Source organism: Balaenoptera ricei, chromosome 8 (genome assembly GCF_028023285.1).
Source record: "Balaenoptera ricei isolate mBalRic1 chromosome 8, mBalRic1.hap2, whole genome shotgun sequence".
Taxonomy (NCBI): domain Eukaryota; kingdom Metazoa; phylum Chordata; class Mammalia; order Artiodactyla; family Balaenopteridae; genus Balaenoptera; species Balaenoptera ricei.
In genome coordinates this window covers 75285066-75304693 of record NC_082646.1, presented here as the reverse complement: position 1 = coordinate 75304693, position 19628 = coordinate 75285066, and the positions used below count along the sequence as shown (strand labels likewise).

At 37.6% G+C, this 19628-nt stretch overlaps 1 protein-coding gene and 1 pseudogene across 2 annotated transcripts in view; one reads left to right on the top strand and one right to left on the bottom strand.

Annotated features, from left to right (window-relative positions):
- Positions 1–1312: 1312 nt before the first annotated feature.
- The window catches only part of GTF2H1 (general transcription factor IIH subunit 1), a 33638-nt gene continuing 15322 nt past the window's right edge, over positions 1313–19628 (bottom strand). Inside the window, exons 6-16 of one of the 2 annotated variants that reach the window (XM_059931235.1) lie at positions 18947–19096; positions 17333–17412; positions 14070–14197; positions 13869–13956; positions 11099–11187; positions 10601–10718; positions 6532–6622; positions 5937–6052; positions 4763–4855; positions 4457–4564; positions 1313–2359 (exon numbers count right to left, since the gene is read on the bottom strand). In XM_059931235.1, the coding sequence (XP_059787218.1) occupies positions 2273–2359; positions 4457–4564; positions 4763–4855; positions 5937–6052; positions 6532–6622; positions 10601–10718; positions 11099–11187; positions 13869–13956; positions 14070–14197; positions 17333–17412; positions 18947–19096 (1148 nt within the window). In that variant the 3' untranslated portion in view covers positions 1313–2272. The remainder of the gene's footprint in view (positions 2360–4456; positions 4565–4762; positions 4856–5936; positions 6053–6531; positions 6623–10600; positions 10719–11098; positions 11188–13868; positions 13957–14069; positions 14198–17332; positions 17413–18946; positions 19097–19628) is intronic. The other variant, XM_059931236.1, reaches the window with a different exon arrangement.
- On the top strand, positions 17592–18629 carry LOC132369880 (heterogeneous nuclear ribonucleoprotein A1-like; annotated as a pseudogene).

Sequence of the window (19628 nt, the reverse complement as noted above, 5' to 3'; positions counted from 1 at the left end):
TCGCAGCTCTCAATCACCAGCGGCTGCTATCATTTTCCACAATGGGAAGGTGGGGCCATAGTAGGTCTAAACAGCCGCCAAAGTTCATTTTGAAAGGACTCCAAGGATCAAATATTTCAAATGTAAGCTGGACTTGAAAGTGAGAGCTACCTCTGGTGAAATCTCCCTTAAGTCCTTCATTCCTTATGAGACTTAATCATACACCTTATGAAAGTCTTTATTCAGTTCCCTCCTATTTACAAGAATTCCACTTTAATTTGGACCTAGTTTCCAGTCTGGATTGTTCCAAAGCCTTCTAGGTTTTGGCATCCCCAACTGCTGGACTTTTAATCCAACAAACCAAACAGAACAAGCAAACTACCCTCAGAAAAACAACTCATGTGCTTAAAATTTTCTCCAAGGTCCCCCGTGCCTAATGGGTAAGGTCTGAATTTCTTACCTTGGCCTTACAAAGCCACCCGCAACCTGAATTAAACTGATTTTCCCAGCCTCTTGTCACTTCCAACTCTCCAATCCAACAAACACTCTTGTCCCAACACGCGGGGGGTGGGTCTTTCAAAGTCTTCACATCTTCATCATGCACTTCCCTGTTCAACCTTCAAGGCTTAGCTAAAATGTTAGTTCTTTAGTGAAGCCTACCCAATTCCCCCAATGGTTTCTTCCTTCAGGTTCCATTATATTTATCACTTAATCTTTAACAGAGCACTCAACAGAGCATTTTATTTCTTTACGTCTGCCTTTCCCAACAGACATACTCTTTCTTCTATTTCAAACATTTTTCTATCTGCTCGATTGCTATTGCTTATGAGTAGTTGTGGTAATAATTCATTTGAAATGCACTTTGTAAAACTGTGAAGTGTAACACACCATTACTAAACTGATCTGAAGGAGAAATGGGAGGGCTGAAGCAGAAGAATGATGTTGCTACTTTCCTTTAACTGGTTCAAAGTCTGAACAGGTTTTCGACCTGTTGTAGCCATTTTATGAAAGATAAACAGCTTGTATAATGGCTTAAAAAAAAAAAGAGTAGCCCTCGAGCAGCCCACCCAAGTAAGCACCACACATAAGGAGAATCCACAAGATGTGTTACAGTTAAAAGAGTATCTATAAAAAGTTTTACTTTTTTCTGTGATTTTTAATACAAGACATCTAAAGTCTTAGATAAACGGTGAGTTGATACTATCAGGAACAAAATATGGCACAGATTCCAAAAACAAGAACATATCTTTTTTTTTTTTTTTTTTTTTTTGCATTTAGGCTTTGCAGTCACTATGCAATGATTATCAATTCGCCAAGGACAGTAACAGTCAGATACTGGAGAAAAAGAGATATGAGAAACATCTTTTATTTTTTCTAAAGAGGTGAAAATAAGTAAGATTTCTTATATCTCTCACTCATAAGATTTTTAAACTCTTAAAAATGCAATTTCTTTTCAAAGCACATGCCATCTTAAAAAAAAATCTTAGCAATGTACATTTGCACTCAAAGAAAAACATGCAGCGCATTGTCCTCTGACAAAATTCTGCATAAAAACCCCACACGACTTTCTGCAAATATGTCCCCTCTTTATCATTTAGGGACTCCAAACCACAAACATTCAGTGCAATATTTATTGTTTCTTATTTCCGTAGGAAACACAGGACCAATGATGTCTTCTGACTACAACTGTTTCTGGATGGCTGAGCAACAGTCTCCCTCTGCTTTATTTTAAAGTACTCTCTTTAACTTGCTGATGTAAGGTACAACTAGAATTCAGCAAAACTTAAGGATACAAGTGGAAGATGGAGGAGAAATACTTAAGGTGTACCCTGTGCCATAAACTTAGGAAAAAAAATTTATACAATAACAAAACAAAACCAAAAATCCTCAGATTTTATCAATGCACCCTTTTAAAAAGTTTTTTTTTTTTTTTAGATTCCTGAAAGCAGCTTAATGTGAATCAAAAGCAGTTCCTGAGTAACTGCTGTAAACAGTGTCTTTTTAAAATATATATATATATATATATATATATATATATATATATATATATATATTTGCAACTTAGCTCATTTTGGTTCTGCCTTAATTTACCTCCCTAGCTTTTAATCATAGTTCCCTTCTTTTCAGCTCTTAATGTGCAAGTACAATAGCATCAGCTCCAAGAGTCGGCATGGTACAGATATTTCTTGTCACTTCTGTGTGATCACCTGCATGTCTGACAGGCCAGGTTTCCAGAGTCACTGCAGGTCACAGTTCTCTCAGTCTCAAAGAACCTGTGAGAGCCACGGACACTTCACGTTTTCTTCATCAGACGCCGTGACTGCCACGTGTGGAGCTTGTTGTAAGCTGTCTGGAGCATCTCCTCTATGTGACTTACCAACTGAAAAACATAGCAAGACACTTAGGCAACAATGGGGTAAAGGCTGGGGAAGTTACTACTTCTGATCCAGATCTGGCACATACTTCAGTGTTGTTCCCAAGCTCTTTTTTATTTCTCCAAAGAGGCAACATGCAAGCCCTCTGTGAAGGTGTTATCAGACACATTTTGTATAGAAAGGTAAGAGGGATGGTGGGGTATAGTAGAGGCTGGAAATTCACCTGCTTTGCCTGCACTGTATGTCTGTCCTGTCATTAACCAGTCATAGGACAACATGAAATCCTGTGTTCTAGGCTTTAGTTTCTTTTGTCAAATGAGAAAGGTGAACTAAACTGGTGATTTCTAGATTTAAACATTAGTCTCTTGACTAAGGTCAAGAGGGTGGCATCAACACTAACTCAGAGAAAATTTGAAAAATGCCCCACTCCCCTGAAGATTCTGAGGCAGCAGGTCTGGGATGAGACCCAGGAATCTTTTGATTTTCAAAAGCTCCTCCACTTAATTCTGCTGCACAGCCAACCCTGTGAAGCACTTTTCTATGTTCTCTAGGGTCTTTTCCAGGTCTAAGACTTCAGGATTTCAATGTAACTCAGCAGATTACAGAAAAATCTAAATGGTCTCAAAGCGTCACACAAGTACTATGTCACGCCTTAGGTCAGGACTACGTATCTTGAGTAGAAAAAAATTTTACCCTCATCACAGACATAACTAGAAGTCAACAGGACCACACTGATCTAAGCTGATAAAGACTCCTAAGGCAGAATGTCTTTGGATTATCTGTTTCCTCGGAAGTGGACAGTGTAATTTACATGGTTGGAAGTAAAAGTCTTATAAAAAGTCTGCAAGTCAATTTTGGCAGTATGGGGACAGAGACCAGGAAGTCCTAAATCCTTGTAGCATGCCAATAACTTAGATTCAATCTGAGGTAGTTAAAAAAAAAAAAAACTGTTATTTACCACACCTGTTATCACTGTGTGTGTGTGTGTGTGTGTGTGTGTGTGCGCGCGCGCGCATGCACGTGCACAAAGGGGAGCGTTATGTTATTTACTTCTGTCTGGAAACTACACTGCTCCATAGGCTGCAGGGGTTCCACAGAACCCGTTAGAAGAGGTGAACGCCACAGCCTCCTGTAAGGCTGCACATGGCCTCAGAATCCTTTTTACTACAGTGCTCCAGGCAGTTACAATCAATTGAGAAGGCACATAAACTGAAATCTATTTGTCACCCTTGCTCTGTTGTGGGAAGACACTTCAAGCTTCTTTTCTGATTATAAATAACATTGTTATATTTTAAGAAAAACCACTTAGAATGTTTAGGGAATAAAAACTTACTAAAAATATTACTGATGAAGATTTTTCAACTTTCAACTGTAAAACTGTTTTGATTATCCTACTTACTGAAACACTGAACTCTAAGTTTGTACATACTATTTTTTTCCCTGTCATCTCTAAGAAGACTTGCATTAACACACAGAGAAACAATCTTGTGTGGTTGCTCTAGCCTTGCATTAAAAACAACGCTAAAAATCCTGGGCATAAGGTGACACTTCTCACTGCCTTACCCACTGCCCTGCTGTCAAACAGGAAAGCTGAAGGCAGACCATAATCCAGGAACTGTTCAGCTTACTTTCATAGAATGGCAATTCTACCTTTCTTTGCATTGCTACATTTGTAGTTGCTACTCAGGTTTTCAAAATTAATACCTTTAGGAACATACATATAGGTTGTAAATCTATAAAGAAAAGCATGGAGGTGATTATTACAAATCCTGGTTAGTTATGGCCTTGAGAGAGTGGGACAGGGACACTCAGGGTACTGGTTCTATTTTTACCATGATTGGTGGGTACACAGATACTTGTTTTACTATTTAAAAGAGCAAATGTATTTCATACACTTCTGAATGTATGATACATTTTACAATTAAAAAACAGTATTCCTGGGACTTCCCTCGTGGTCCAGTGGTAAAGAATCCGCCTTACAATGCAGGGGACACAGGTTTGACCCATGGTCAGGGAACTAAGATCCCACATGCCACCGGGCAACTAAGCCCGTGCGCCGCAACTACAGAGCCTGCGTGCCGCAAACTACAGAGCCCACGCACCACAACTAGAGAGAATCCCGTGCACCGCAAGGAAGAGCCCGCGGCGCCGCAACGAAAGATCCTGCATGCCTCAACGAAGATCCCGCGTGCTGCAACTAAGACCTGATGCTGTCAAAAATAAAATAAATAAATGCTCTTAAAAAAAAAAAAAAAAAAAGCAGCCTTAAAAAAACCAAAATAACCCCCAGTATTCCCAGTAACAGAAAACAAAACAACATATATACTCATTTACAGGAAAACAAAGTTAATTTCATCATTTTACTACACAGAGAAAACTATTAGGCCAAAATTAAATTGTTGCCTTACATTTGTGCTTAAATACTGTCTCCGAATTTTTTCTTGGAATGGGCAGAGTTTTGTAACTTGGAATCGTTCCAAATTACTTTTCATTTTCACTACCTAAAAAAAGAGAGAAATAATGAATTACAGACTCTCAAAGAACCTACAGGGATCAAGAGAAAAACACACATAAGGTTTCTTTTTCTTTCCTCTTCTTTTTTTTTTTAAGATTAACTGGCTCCACCAGGCAGAGAAGCAATATCGAATATATTTAGATTCTTTTGGTTTATAATTCATATCCTTCCTGATGTTTTTTGTGCATGTGTATAAATGCATATGTAGAAAACATATAGTATACACTGTTTTAAAATTCCACTTGGTTTAATGAGAACATCTTTAAGTCATTAAATACTAAGTCATCATTTAAAATGGATGTATCTTTAACCAATCCCCTTCTGGTAGATATTTAGACCATTTCTACACAGACAGTGGTAGAGAAACATCTCTATGGCTCAATATTTGCATACATTCATTCTTAATTATTTCCTTAGGTTAAATTTCTAAATGTTGAATTTCTGGGTCAAAGCATGTTTTACAAAGGTAGTACTTGTAGTGGAAGAAAGGACTCTCTTCTTAGCAACTTGGCCATCACTGATCATTCTAAGTTTTTTATCCTTTTACAAATTATAGATGAAAAATGCATTTATGTAGCTTTAAAGATAATTTATTTGAATACTGAGTATGAAAATTTCCTCTTAGATTTATTGGGCCACTTGCATTCTTTAGTGAATCGCCTGTTCAAAGAGTTTTGCCTATTATTTTAAATGGGGTATTTATCTTTCTCTTAAAGACTGTTTATAACAGCAATCTATATAGTAAAGCTATTACTACTTCTTTTTTAATTGAATTATAGTTGATTTACAATGTTGTGTTAGTTTCTGGTGCATAGCAAAGTGATTCAGTTAACTTTTAAGATGCACGATTATAAGTTATGGAACTGGTCTGGATCTCAATTTTCTTCGTATACAAAATGGGTGTCAATACCTACTCCATCAGGATGCTGTGAGGCTTAAATGAAACAATATATGCAAAGTAGTGTTTGGCACATGGTAAACATTCAATACAATTTTCCAACTTCAAGATAACACTTCACTAAGTTACACTACCACAACAGCTGGCTGTGTTTGGAATCGGTTCTGACCTTTTCTTCTAGGAATGGCGTATTAACAGGAAAGCAGGACCAGAAGTGCCGTAGAAGTTCCCCAACAGCCACATACAGGTGTTTCAATTCAGACTGAATATCATTTGGCACCATCTCTGCAAAAGAAAAAGTGGTCCATAGGATAAAAGCTATTTTCCCATGTGTGTAGTCTCTGAAAGAATGACAACTCAGAGAATAAATCTGAATGCACACTCTACCAATACTAAACCAGGATGTGCTATTTTGAGACAAGTTACTGATTTTGTGGCCGACAGACCACAGAATTTAAATTTCCTTGGGGTTTTGGAGGAATTTCCAGGTTTTGCTTTAAGAGGTAGGAGAGGAAAAAAAATGTGTGACTAGCAATGTCACACATTACTAGTGTGACACAGCAATGTGCCACTGTTTGTAATACTAAAATAATACTGAAACATAAGCTCTTGCCTAAATATGCTTCAGGATCTGGATGCATAAAAACAAAACAAAAATCCCAGAAATGTCCCAAAGAGAAACCAATAAAACTTAGCACTCTTCTCAAATTGCTCTTTTGAGGTTATTTAGGTAAAGGGACAGCAACAGGAGGTCCAGCACATACGGTTTATGGCTTGCTGTGTCCCTCCCTGCATCAGTGCTCCTCCAGGTGACAGTGCTGTGATGGTACTACTGGCAGCACTGCTTGAGAGAACCTGAAAGAAATTAAGACACAAAAAGTGGTTTCTCTCTTTTTTGCCCATCTTTTTTACTTAACATTTCAGTTCTATAGCAAAATGTCCAGTAAGTCTTCATTCCTGTATAAATAAATAAGTTATAGCAACCAGAGTGAACCACTTTCCATGAGGCTAGAAACACAGTATGTGTAGAAACAGAATACCTACCAATCTTCCAGGAATACCAGGCAAGTCCATAGGTACCTCAAAATACACACACTTTTGTCTAGTCAAGCCCCCCCCCGCCTTTTTTAAAGTATAGTTGATTTACAATATTGTGCTAGTTTCAGGTGTACAGTGATTCAGTTACACATATATATGTATATATCTATATTCCTTTTTTGATTATTTTCCATTATTGTTTACCACAAGATACTGAATATAGCTCCCTGTGCAGTAAATTCTTGCTGTTTATCTATTTTCTATATGGTAGTGTGTATCTGTTAATCCCATACTCCCAATTTATCCCTGCCCACCACCCCTCCTTCTCCTTTGGTAACCATAAGTTTGTTTTCTAAGTCTGTGAGTCTGTTTCTGTTTTGTAAATAAGTTCATTTGTACTATTTTTTTTTTTTTAAAGATTGGGAGTGAGTTATTTATTTATCTATCTATTTATTTATTTATGGCTGTGTTGGGTCTTAGTTGCTGCATGCGGGCTTTCTCTAGTTGCCGTGATTGGGGGCTACTCTTCATTGCTGTGCACGTGCTTCTCATTGCGGTGGTTTCTCTTGTTGCGGAGCATGGGCTCTAGGTGCGTGGGCTTCAGTAGTTGTGGCACGCGGGCTTATCAGTTGTGGCGCATGGGCTTAGTTGCTCCACGGCATGTGGGATCTTCCTGGACCAGGGCTCGAACATGTGTCCCCTGCATTGGCAGGAGGATTCTTAACCACTGTGCCACCAGGGAAGTCCCTGTACTATTTTTTAGATTCTACATAGAAGTGATATCATGTAATATTCGTCTTTCTCTGTCTTAGCCAAGCCCTTACTTAAGTACCAACTTAACTTATGAACTCTTAGCACTGAAGGTAAAACTGAGTTTAAGGAAAGAAAAAAAAGACAATAAAACAAATGTTAAATCCTTACTGGCAGCTGACATAAGAAAATCCAGCAAAGCAGAAATATATCATTTGTCATTTTTCAAGGAAGTGAATACACCTAGCCAAAAGGGGAAAAAACTCCACATTCCCCACTGCATCCGTATCAACACTTAGGGACATGACTGATCTATCTCTTCATTGAGTGCCTAACAAGTACCAAGGGCTAGCCATGGAGAGGAATAAATCGTTTGCTGAATAGCTCAAGCGCAGGTTTAGTGTGTCTCAGTGGAGTTTTTACAAGTAGAAATCTATGTGTGTATGGGCTGGATGAAAAAAATATTTAACTTGGTGTAAAGAGCACATTACAGGACAACTATGAGTCAAGGGGACATGAATGTTCACTTTATTCCTATTTCCTTTTGTTAGAAATGTTATAATGCATTGTAACCAGAAGTTTCAGTGACTGCTGAGCTTGCCGACTAGTCACTGGCTACACTCAGGTATACACATCCGAGGGCAGATAACCTCTTCATGTGTCTCAGATAATGAAATCACTTTTTTAGGGGTGTGCGGAAGAATCTAAATATTTAAGACTGACCACAGCTTAAAAAAGTTAGGTGGACCTACTTTGGCCCAAGGGCCAGATGTTGGACAAGTATAGTCTAGAAGGAAAGATGTAGTCAAACAATCCCGTGTTGTTACGTGAGCATAAGTATGTACAACACGTATTTCCTTGCTCTGTCCACTGAGGGGACAATGAAACCAGTAGCAAATGACATCCCAACAGTAATGAGTACACCTAGTACTCACATCTTTGTTTCTAAATCTAAACACTTAAAGAAAGATTCTGTGGCTGGGCAGGGAAAGGATAAGATAAATTTGGAACACCTATCTCATTGTGCCATGAAGTAAGGAGGTGCTCAAAAATTGATGAAGATATTGTCAGAAACATACCAGAGCCAGTGTAAATGGCATGGGAAGCATCTGACTACAAAGGGGCAAGGGTACATTTTTTGGGTTGACAAAACTGTTTTATATCGTGTTGGTGATTACACAACTGTACATGCACACTGAAAATCAAGGAATAGCCTGAAAAGGTATATTTTACTGTAGGTAAGTTATACCTTAGTTTAAAAAAAGAAAAAACTGATAGCAACAATTTATAACCCATAGAATAATATAAAAATCCATGCTTATAAATAAATAAATGTAAATAAATAAATACAGGAGACAGGAAGGGAAGCTCAGAAGGTCAACTGACGGGAGGATAGAATTAGAAAATCACCATTTAACCACCACCATGGCAATAACTGTTTTCAGCAATTATCAACAGATTCTAAAATGCTAGTGGGTAAAAGTTTGATGGGAAATAAAAAATTTAGTGTCTCCCTACATGATACTTACTAATTACAAAGGGAAAAATAGTAAGTTTTTGGCGGAGAATCCAGGTAGATAGTGCCTTAACCAAGTGATCAAACATTAATATTGCAAGTTAGGAGAAATACATATGTGCTTCCTGATATGATGCACAATCATCCTGGTGGTATTTTTGCCAAAAACGCATAACATGAAATACACTCACGAGAAAATAGAGAAACTGAAAGTGAGGGCATTCTACAAAAAACTGGCTTGTACTCTTCAAACACCAAGGTCATGAAAGACAAAGATTGAAAAACTACTCCATTTTAAAGGAGACTAAAGAGACATGAGAACTGAATGCAATTCATGCACCTGACTTGGAGGCTGAACCAAAAATAAAGGTTTTCTTTTACTATAGGGACATTAGTGGTACAATTGGTGAAATTTTTGTAAGACCTACAGGTTAGATAATAATACTTTATCAATGTTAACTTATTGTTTCTATAACCATACTGTGTTATTTATGAGAATGTCTTGTTTTAGGAAATATGGACTGAAATATTTAGCTGTAAAGGGATCTACTCTCAAAATGGGTCAGAAAACTTTTGTAACTTTTTGTAAATCTGAGATTATTTCAAAATAAAAAGCAAAAAGTAAGTCCCAATATGTGATAAGCACTACAGTACAGTATGAATTCAGTGTCTCAGTGTTTATGAAAACAAAGAAAAGAGAAAAAATAACTCATTACTGGGCACGTTGAGGATTGCTTTACAGAGGCAATGGAATTTGAGCTGTCTTGAATTATTATTATTAGTTCCCCAGACACAGGCAAAGGGCATTCTAAAAAGAGAGAAAGCATGAGCAAAAGTACAGGAAGCATGAGGATGACACGATTAAAAAACTCTGGGTAGTTTATAGTGTGTTAGGTTGGAGTATAGGACTCTTGGTTATGTGGGGAAGGGAACGGTGGAGACATGGCTGGAGCTGGGACTGGAGATGTGGGTTACAGCCAGATTACAGAGCTTGGCATGTCAGACAAGGACATCCTGACAATTACTGTGGAAACAAAGCAAAGGGAGGCAGTAAAGGTTTTTAAGCTGCAGAGTGATGTGATCAGAATCATGTTTTTAGCAAGATAACTTGCAGTGGCAATGTAGAAAACCAGTCAGGTTTGCCTAAATCAAGGTAATGGAGTCAAGAAATACTGAACTGACAGAACTTGCTGATCCACTGAAGTATGTACAAGGGCAGGGAAAAATAGAGTATCTAGAGAGTGATGTCCAGAAATTTTGGGAAATCTGGGAGATTTTTCCAATAAAACTGTGCATATGGAAGGAAAAAGTCAGCAATCACAAAACTCATTATCTTACTTTTCATCATCATCTTATCTTCAGGTATGCCAAATACCTCTTTTCTCTACCTCTGACTTTTTCAATTTATTAAGCAGAAATATGTCTTTAAACCCCATTAAAGTATTAGTTTTACAGTTCAATTTGAATGTGCTCATAAACTGAGAAAACAGAATGGGAATTCTGTTTTTCAAACAGTACAAGTCACCTACCTGAGTTAATTTGGGTGTATAAGCTTCCATTTCTTGTCTAATACTTTGAAAAGAATTAATAATGTCCTGACTTGTTGCATACTGTAGTGACTGGATTGGAGTTGGACCATGATAATACCTGAAGATTAGCAAAGAAGAAATTACTAATCACACAGAATAAAGGTGCTCAACATTTGTCTTTCAAATATTTTAGCAGTCTCAAGACAACATTCTCCCCAAAGTAAAGAGTTAAAGATATTTCAATAAAATAATTTAATTCCTGTAAGGGCAATAGGAAGAAAACAGCACAGATAGCCAAAAATTTATTTTCTTGGCTTCCATCATTTAGGATCCTTTCCTGAGATGCACAAAGTAAATTTTTAAGGAAATAAGATACTGTATTTTATGGTAATAAACTGATTAAAACTTGAGTTCTATACTTGCAGAATATATTCTGCAATGACTTGTGATACAAAACTATTCTGTCTCAAGTTATTTAATATTAGTCACCAAACTTACCTATCTGACTTCTTGAGGTTTAGTGCAATTGTTTTTATGGAATTATTTTTTCCCAAGTCTTCATATTCAATGGACTCTTGTAACTTCGCCTATAATTATCAACACAACACTTTTTATTGTAAAGTTCTCTTACGAAAGTAATGAACATGAATGAAAAAGCAAAACTGTACAGAGGGTAAAATATGAAGTCTTCCCAAAATGAGTCTCACTTCCTAGACATGACTGCTCTACAAATAGTTGAACCCATTTTTTCACCATCCACTTACACAGAGTACCTGTTTTCCCACACTCTGACCAAACTGAGCATTACTGAACCTTTAATATTTGAAAATCTGGTAGATGAAAATGTGTATTTTACTGTTTTTCCCCCCAAATAAATAAAATTAATTTTTTTACATGTGTTGCAAATATTTTTCTTCCAATTTGGTGTTTTTCAATTTTAATTACTCCCTTTATGCTTATTCTTTCTGTGGGTTAATTTTTTGCTTAAATCTTTGATCCACTTAGAATTTATTCTGAAATAAGGAGTAAGGTAGGGAATCTGAGGGGTTTTTTTAATATTAAATTATTAATCAGTCCCCCTAACACCATTTGTAGAATAATGTCTTTCCCCACTGATTCTGAAATGTCATGTTTATCATATATGTATTTAATCCCTCCATGTAAATATTTGGGTTTACTTCTGGATTCTTTATTTTGGTTTTACTAATGTGTTTTCTCCTGGACTAGTAACAAAATGCTATATTTCTATACCCTTATAATATAAATACATTAATTATAAGACACATGTTGACAATCTATGTAAACATTTGGGAAAACAACTTTACAATATTTCATCCCTACAGAGCTATGGAATTCATCTGGTTAGCTCTCATCTGTAGCTTCCCAGACTAGGATCAAAATGTTTAAGATATTAAATATATCTCAAAAAAGATCAATCTGAAAACAGTATTTTAAATTGCCCCTATTTTAAGAGTCTGAATAGTCCTCTTGTAGTATAGGAACAAATCTGACCTCAGCATGCTATTCAGAGTAACACATCAATCAGTCCCACCTTACCTAGACTCAGCCTAAGCTTTTATTACTTTCTCAGCTCTACACCCTTGAGCCAACTTCAAGGCATGCTGATGTCTTCATTACCTTTCCCATATGTCAAGCTGATTTCTACCCCTGCTGTTGCCTTACCCAAGTCATGTCCCAACCTAACCTCTTATATAAATCCAAATCCCAAGCCTCTGCCAAGGCCTAGTTATTCACCTAACTTTCATACTTAACTGAAAGCTCCATGAATATAAGGACTCTGTCTATTAATACTTCTGGATCTCTCATTCTATAAATCCCTTGCAGAACACACAGCAGACAACTATTGACTTGAAAAAATATCTAGAGTCAGTTTATCATTGAATATTGTGAAAATTCACACAATGATTTTTGACAATTCTTTCACTACCAAGAATCACGGGTACTTAGTGCAATATTGCAAAGAAAAGCATCACTTCCTAGATTTCTTCTTTAGCATATCTTACATTTTAGATTCACTTTGCTTAGTTCAGAAAAGAAATATCTTACTGACTTTGTTAATTTTAAAGGTGTATATCCCTGTAGAAACATATTAAGTGACTGAAATATATAAAATAAGACTCGCCCATAATTCCCTTCTAAAAATCATAAACTTAATTATATCATATTAGTCTGTTCTGCGAACTTTATCTACTTGCTCACTCTTTGGTTCCTATTGTAAATCACACAATTACTATACTTTGTTTTATAATTATCCTTTTGATTTTGTTTTACCTGTAGACACTAAATTCTTTGAGGACAAGAACCCAATCTTATTCTTTTTTGTTTCCCACCACCTAATATGGCATGTAAGGCAACTCATAAATGGTTTCTTGAATTTAATTTTAATGAACTGAACTATCGCATGGTATATGTGAACTCTTTTTAATTCAACATACCATTAATCCTTTTAAAAAGCCATTAATTGCTGCATGCATCAATCTCCATTGTATGGATGTATCACGGATATTAGGATGGTTGCTATTTTCTCAATTATAATACTGCCATGAGCATTTGTATCTGAATCTTTGCACACATCTTTATTTTTTAAAAAAATAAATGTCCAAAGTGGAATACTGTCCAGAAGTGGAATTAAGGGTATAAACCTTTAAAAATTTAATACATATTGCCTGATTGCACTCTAAGTAAGCTTTATCATAACTTATTTTTATAACTAGGGAGGGAGAACTTAAAAAACCTGAGGGATAGCAAAGCTTGGCAAAGTTGCAGGGAGAGAAGAAATATACAAGTAGGTTACTGTTCATATTCCCCCACAACCCCTTTTCAGTATTTAATGAAAGATATTTCCAGTTCTGAAATGCCAGGTTTAACATGAGGGCCAATCTTATCTTTTAAAATCACATACACTAACCTTTAGCTTTTTCTTTCTGTCATATTGTCTTTGTTGAATACTCTTTCCCAGAAAATAAAACTGTATGTTAATATGTGTGTGTGTCTACAGGTGAAGGAAAAAAATAAAACAGAACAATAAAAACAGTTAACAGACTTGAGTCCATGGAAAGCAGGCTGGCAAGCCAAAACTGAGGAAGTTCTCTTTAAAATGTTCTACAATTTAAGCCAAATGCTTAACATCTTGGTCAGAAGGAACTGAGTCATCTGAACTGATCAAGGGTCAACATAAGGTACTAGCAGTTACATAAGGTATCTGGAGAAATGTGAGCCGTAAATGTCCCAGACTTTTTACCCATACCCTTTTTACTGCTGGCTGAAAGCAATCTACATCTCCAGAATTTCCATCAATGTTGCTGGGCTCGCCATTTTGCTCCTTTTGTGCTTCTCTGAAAACAAAGGAAAAAAAATTAATGTTGAAAACCACAGGCAGAACAACAACAAAACTCCATCTGGCTATCATGGAAAACCCAGTTACTGCATCTTAGCGTGTGTACTTAACTGTTTCCTGAGACCTGCTGCCAGGACCATGGCACTGTGATGGTTAAATCTCTTGATGATGGCAGCATTACTATTCTCTCTTATGGATTTAGAATTAGAAGTAGATGGCACAGAGGAAATGCCATAGCCCTGTGAGAAACAATTTAGCAGATTAAAAATTAAAAGAAACTTCTGGTTTTCTTATCTATTATGAGAGACATGTTGAGCTGAAAAAACTTTCTAGATGACAGGACTTTATTAATTCTGAGCATTATCAAATACTTACAGGTAAACATTTAAAAATAAGTGACATTATACACACAAAAAATGAAGAAATACTACTAACTGCTTTTAGTATCACAAAAATACCTTAACTGTTAAGTGCTGCATTTTTTTCCTGAAGAGCAATTTTGGATCTAGATTAAAATACTAGCTAGTGGGACGCTGGGCTGTAAGCCAGTACACTTAGTTAAAACTCATAGGGGCTACGAAAGAAGAAGTGGTCACTCCCACCAGAGTGGGGTGCAGGGAGGGTAGGGTAGGTTCAAAAAAGCTTCATGGAGCACCGTAAGATGAATAGGTGCTTGCAAGGCAAAAATGGAGACACTTCAGGAAGAGGAAACTAAACAAAGGTATAGAAGTAATGTAATACATATTGTGTCATAGGTTTGTATGTAGTTCGGTATACCTGGAATGAAGGGTGGGCCAGGGATTGGTGAGACATAAGGTTAAAGAGGTATGAGAAAGATCATAAAAAGACTCATATGCCATTCATTCATTTATCAAATAATTACTGAGTGCCTAATACCTCCTATGTGATGGGGATAGGCCAGTAATAGGAACAGTCAGCCTCATGGAACTTATAGTCTACTGATAGAAGACTGACAACTGACAAGTAAAACAAGGTAAAAATGAGACCACTTTTGAAAGTGACAGATGCTATGAAGAAAATAAAGAAAAGAAATGGAGAAAATAAAGACATAGTGTAGTGACTGGAATGGGAGGAGATACTTTAGATAGGGAGGTTAGGGAAGGTCTCACTGAAGAAGTAACATTAGAACAGATGTCCAAAAGATGGGTAGAAGCTAGTTAGGCAGAAGAGCAGGAAGAAGGAACAGCAAGTGCAAAGGCCCTGAGGTAGAAAAAGCTTGATATGGACCTTAAAGAAGGCAATTATGTTTGGAGCACGAATCGAGTGGAAACAGCCCCAACTGAGGGAGAAGTAGGCAGAGGCCAAATCAAGAAGAGCATGGTAGGAGTTTTGATTTTATTCTAAGTTCAATGAGAAACCACTGAAGATTTTTACATAAGGGGGGCATTATGATCTGATTTGTAACTCTTACTGCTAGGGAAGAATAAACTATAGGGAACAAAAGTTGAAATAAGAAGATCAATTAGGAGGTTAATGCAAGCAATGAAGCAACGGTACCCTAAAAGCAAGAGGGTGTAAGTGTCTATGGAGACAGAGGAGATGTAGACAGATCAGAGATGTGTTGTAGAGTACTTGTTGATCAATTGAATGTTGGAGGTGAAGACAAGGGAGGAATCAAGGAGACTCCTAGGTTTTGGCTTGAGTAACTGAGTCCATGGTAATGGTTTTTTTTTTTAACTGACATACGGAAGACCCAGGAAGAAATAGGTTTTTGAGAATGGGAAACAAAGGTTCCATTTTGGACATGTTATGTTGAAGGGTGTCTGTGAACTACCTAAGTGAAGATATCAAGTAGGGAGTTGGATATATGATTTTGGAGTTCTGGGGTTAGACAGACCAGGACTAACTGGGAGTCATCATTACATAATTCGAATTTGAAGCAATGGAATGGAAAGAATGTATTTACAAGGAGGCCCAAGTCTGTATCCCGGGACAGAACTACTTGAGGATGATATGGGAAAAAGAGGCATTAAAGGAACAATTGAATCAACCAACATTTTAATTAAAAGGACTGGTTATATAAATTTTTATATATTCATACAAGGGAACACTAGTTGCAAGTCTGTACCCTTAAACAACATCTCTCCAATTTTGCTACCCCTCTCCAAGGTCAGAACTATTAACCTCATTTTACAAGAAAACTTAGAAAAATGTTTATAAACTACAGTTTAAGCCAGGTAAGTCTATGTACTTAACAACTGTGTGGTATATTTAGCTCAGACTGATAGTGATAACAGGAAAAGTGAAGAAAGGTATGCATAACATACCACCATTTTTTTGGCCACGCTGCGCAGCATGTGGAATCTTAGCTCCCCGACCAGGGACTGAACCCACGCCCCCTGCGCTGGAAGTGCGGAGTCTTAACCACTGGACCGCCAGGGAAGTCCCTTAAGCTGTATCTTAAGCTTTATTTTCTCCAGGTGATTAAAGAGGACCACGTTTGTAACGTGTTGAGATTCACCAAGGAAGTGACTGAATGCTGAGAATTTTCAAGAAAACAACTGAATTTCATTAGGGAAATAACTCACTGGGACACCAAGGATTACCTTCTGTTAATTTAATAATTTAGACTATAGAACACGATTTTTTTTTTTAGGACACAATTTTAACATTGGTTTTCTCACCTGGTGCACGCATACACTAAGAGGAAAAAGGTGGGGGGGGGAAGGAAGGAATGAGCATGTGTATATGGCCAACAGAATAGGAGCCAAAGGAAGGGCAAGAAAATTAAAAGGTAACAGTGTCAAGAGAATACCTGAGGAAAGCAGGTTCCTTCCTAGCCTAGAAGATAGAGGCAGGGATAGAATTAGCCTTGATCAGAAGGGATCACCTATTTCTCCGTGACTGTATAAACTTCTCAGTCTGGAGTCACGATGCTGAGGTAGGTAGCTCATACTTGATGGTCTAGCTGTTGAAACATATTGGGGCTAATATAGGGTAAGGGTCATGACTGTGCTCAAGATTTGGCAAATAGTGGGCAACCAACAATGTTTGTTAACTTTTCCCTGTATACGAATATTTAGTCACATTTATTTAGATTGTTAGATACAGCATAAAAAACATCGTGTTAAACCTTCATTAATACCTAGGCAACTGTTGATGGGGGAGCTAGAAAATTCTTTTAAAAAATGTTTTACCAACTCATATGGAAATTTCGGTTCTCCAAGGCAATCTTAATAATAAACAGTGCTCTTGAAAAGCACTTTTGATAAACCACTCCAAATAACAGTATTTTGTTTGTTTTACCTTCTCACAAGTAGAATATCTATACTCAAGGCAATTTTAAATTCATACAAATGTTGAAGACTAGGAAAAGACTGTTTTCTCTCGTAAATCCTTTTACTACTACTTACCTCATCTAATGGTTTATCTTCCAAAGCTGTCAAATCAAGTAGTGGGTTTTTCACTCCTAATGAAACCATTGTTTTTAACCCTAGAAAATCAATGAAACAAAAAGTTGATCAAGTTTTCCTTTCTCAGAAATAAAAAAATTCACTAACAGCATTAATGATGAGAGCAGCAAATTAAATGCTTGAGTGTGCTTTCTGCCCATGGCCGCCGCTGAGTAAGCATCGTTGACGTCTCCCCCACCCCCCCCCCGCCACTGCCGTCATGTTTAAGTCAGAGTCACACAAAGAGCCCGAACAGCTGCAGAAGCTCTTCATTGGAGGTTTGAGCTTTGAAACAACCCAGGAGAGTCTGAGGAGCCATTTTGAGCAGTGGGAAACGCTCACAGATTGTGTGGTAATGAGGGATGCAAACACCAAGCGCTCCAGAGGCTTCGGGTTTGTCACATATGCCACTGTGGAGGTGGATGCGGCCATGAATGCAAGGCCACACAAGGTGGATGGAAGAGCTGTGGAACCAAAGAGGGCCGTCTCAAGAGAAGATTCTCAAAGACCTGGTGCCCACTTAACTGTGAAAAAGATTTTTGTTGGTGGCATTAAAGAAGACACTGAAGAACATCACCTAAGAGATTATTTTGAACAGTACGGGAAAACTGAAGCGATTGAAATCATGACTGACCGAGGCAGTGGCAAAAACAGAGGCTATGCTTTCGTAACCTTGGATGACCATGACTCTGTAGACAAGACTGTCATTCAGAAATACCACACTGTGAATGGCCACAACTGTGAAGTAAGGAAAGCCCTATCTAAGCAAGAGATGGCTAGTGCCTCATCCAGCCAAAGAGGTCGAAGTGGTTCTGGAAATTTTGGTGGTGGTCGTGGAGGCGGTTTTGGTGGGAATGACAACTTTGGTCGTGGAGGAAACTTCAGTGGTTGAGGTGGCTTTGGTGGCAGCCACGGTGGTGGTGGATATGGTGGCAGTGGGGATGGCTGTAATGGATTTGGTAATGATGGAATCAATTTTGGAGGTGGTGGAAGCTACAATGATTTTGGCAGTTACAACAATCAATCTTCAAATTTTGCACCCATGAAAGGAGGAAACTTTGGAGGCAGAAGTCCTGGCCCCTATGGTGGTGGAGGCCAATACTTTGCCAAACCCCGAAACCAAGGTGGTTCCAGCAGCAGCAGTAGCTATGGCAGTGGCAGAAGGTTTTGATTACTGCCAGGAAACAAAGCTTAGCAGGAGAGGAGAGCCAGAGAAGTGACAGGGAAGCTACAGGTTACAAGAGATTTGTGAACTCAGCCAAGCACACTGGTCGCAGGGCCTAGCTGCTACAAAGAAGACATGTTTTAGACAATACTCATGTGTACGGGCAAAAAAACTCGAGGACTATATTTGTGACTAATTGTATAACAGGTTATTTTAGTTTCTGTTCTGTGTAAAGCATTCCAACAAAGGGTTTTAATGTAGATTTTTTTTTTTTTGCACCCATGCTGTTGATTGCTAAATGTAATAGTCTGATCATGACGCTGAATAAATGTGTCTTTAAAAAAAAAATAAAAATAAAAATAAATAAATAAATAAATAAAGGCTAGATTGTGTCAAGGATAAACAGTTACCTTTTTCATCTATTTTGGCACATTCTGCAAAGAGGTCCTTTGACCCAGTATTCAGCCGGTCCCTGTGAAAATAATGGGACTGAAAGAAACGTGTCCAGAATTCCTTTTCTGTCATGTTGTGGGGAACGTTTTCTGCATATTTCATTTTTACTGTGAAAAAAACCCGTAATAGTTACATACTGAATTTCCAATTCTTAAAACCTCTGAAATTAGTTTCAAAATAGACTAATAGCAAAACTAGATTATGAAAGTATTCAACTCTACAAACTATATATAATAATCGTAAATATAAAATATAACTTGAGAGATTAGGTGAGGCACTACCTTTATGAATCTTAACAAATTACAAACAAAACCTTATTTTGAATATTTATTTATTTGGCTTTGCCGGGTCTTAGTTGAGGCACGCAGGATTGTCGTTGCAGCACGCGGGATCTAGTTCCCTGACTAGGGATCGAACCCGGGCCCCCTGCGTTGGGAGTGCGGAGTCTTAACCACTGGACCACGAGGAAAGCCCCACAAAACCTTACTGTGTACCAAGAAAATTAACAAGTTTCAAAGTGTTAGTGGAAACACCAAGCTTCTTGGAGTGAGACCTGAGTCTGCTTATTTGATCACTTATACATGGACACTTTTAATCCAAGGCACCATGTTAGGTGCTGGGGAAATTAAGATCTCCATA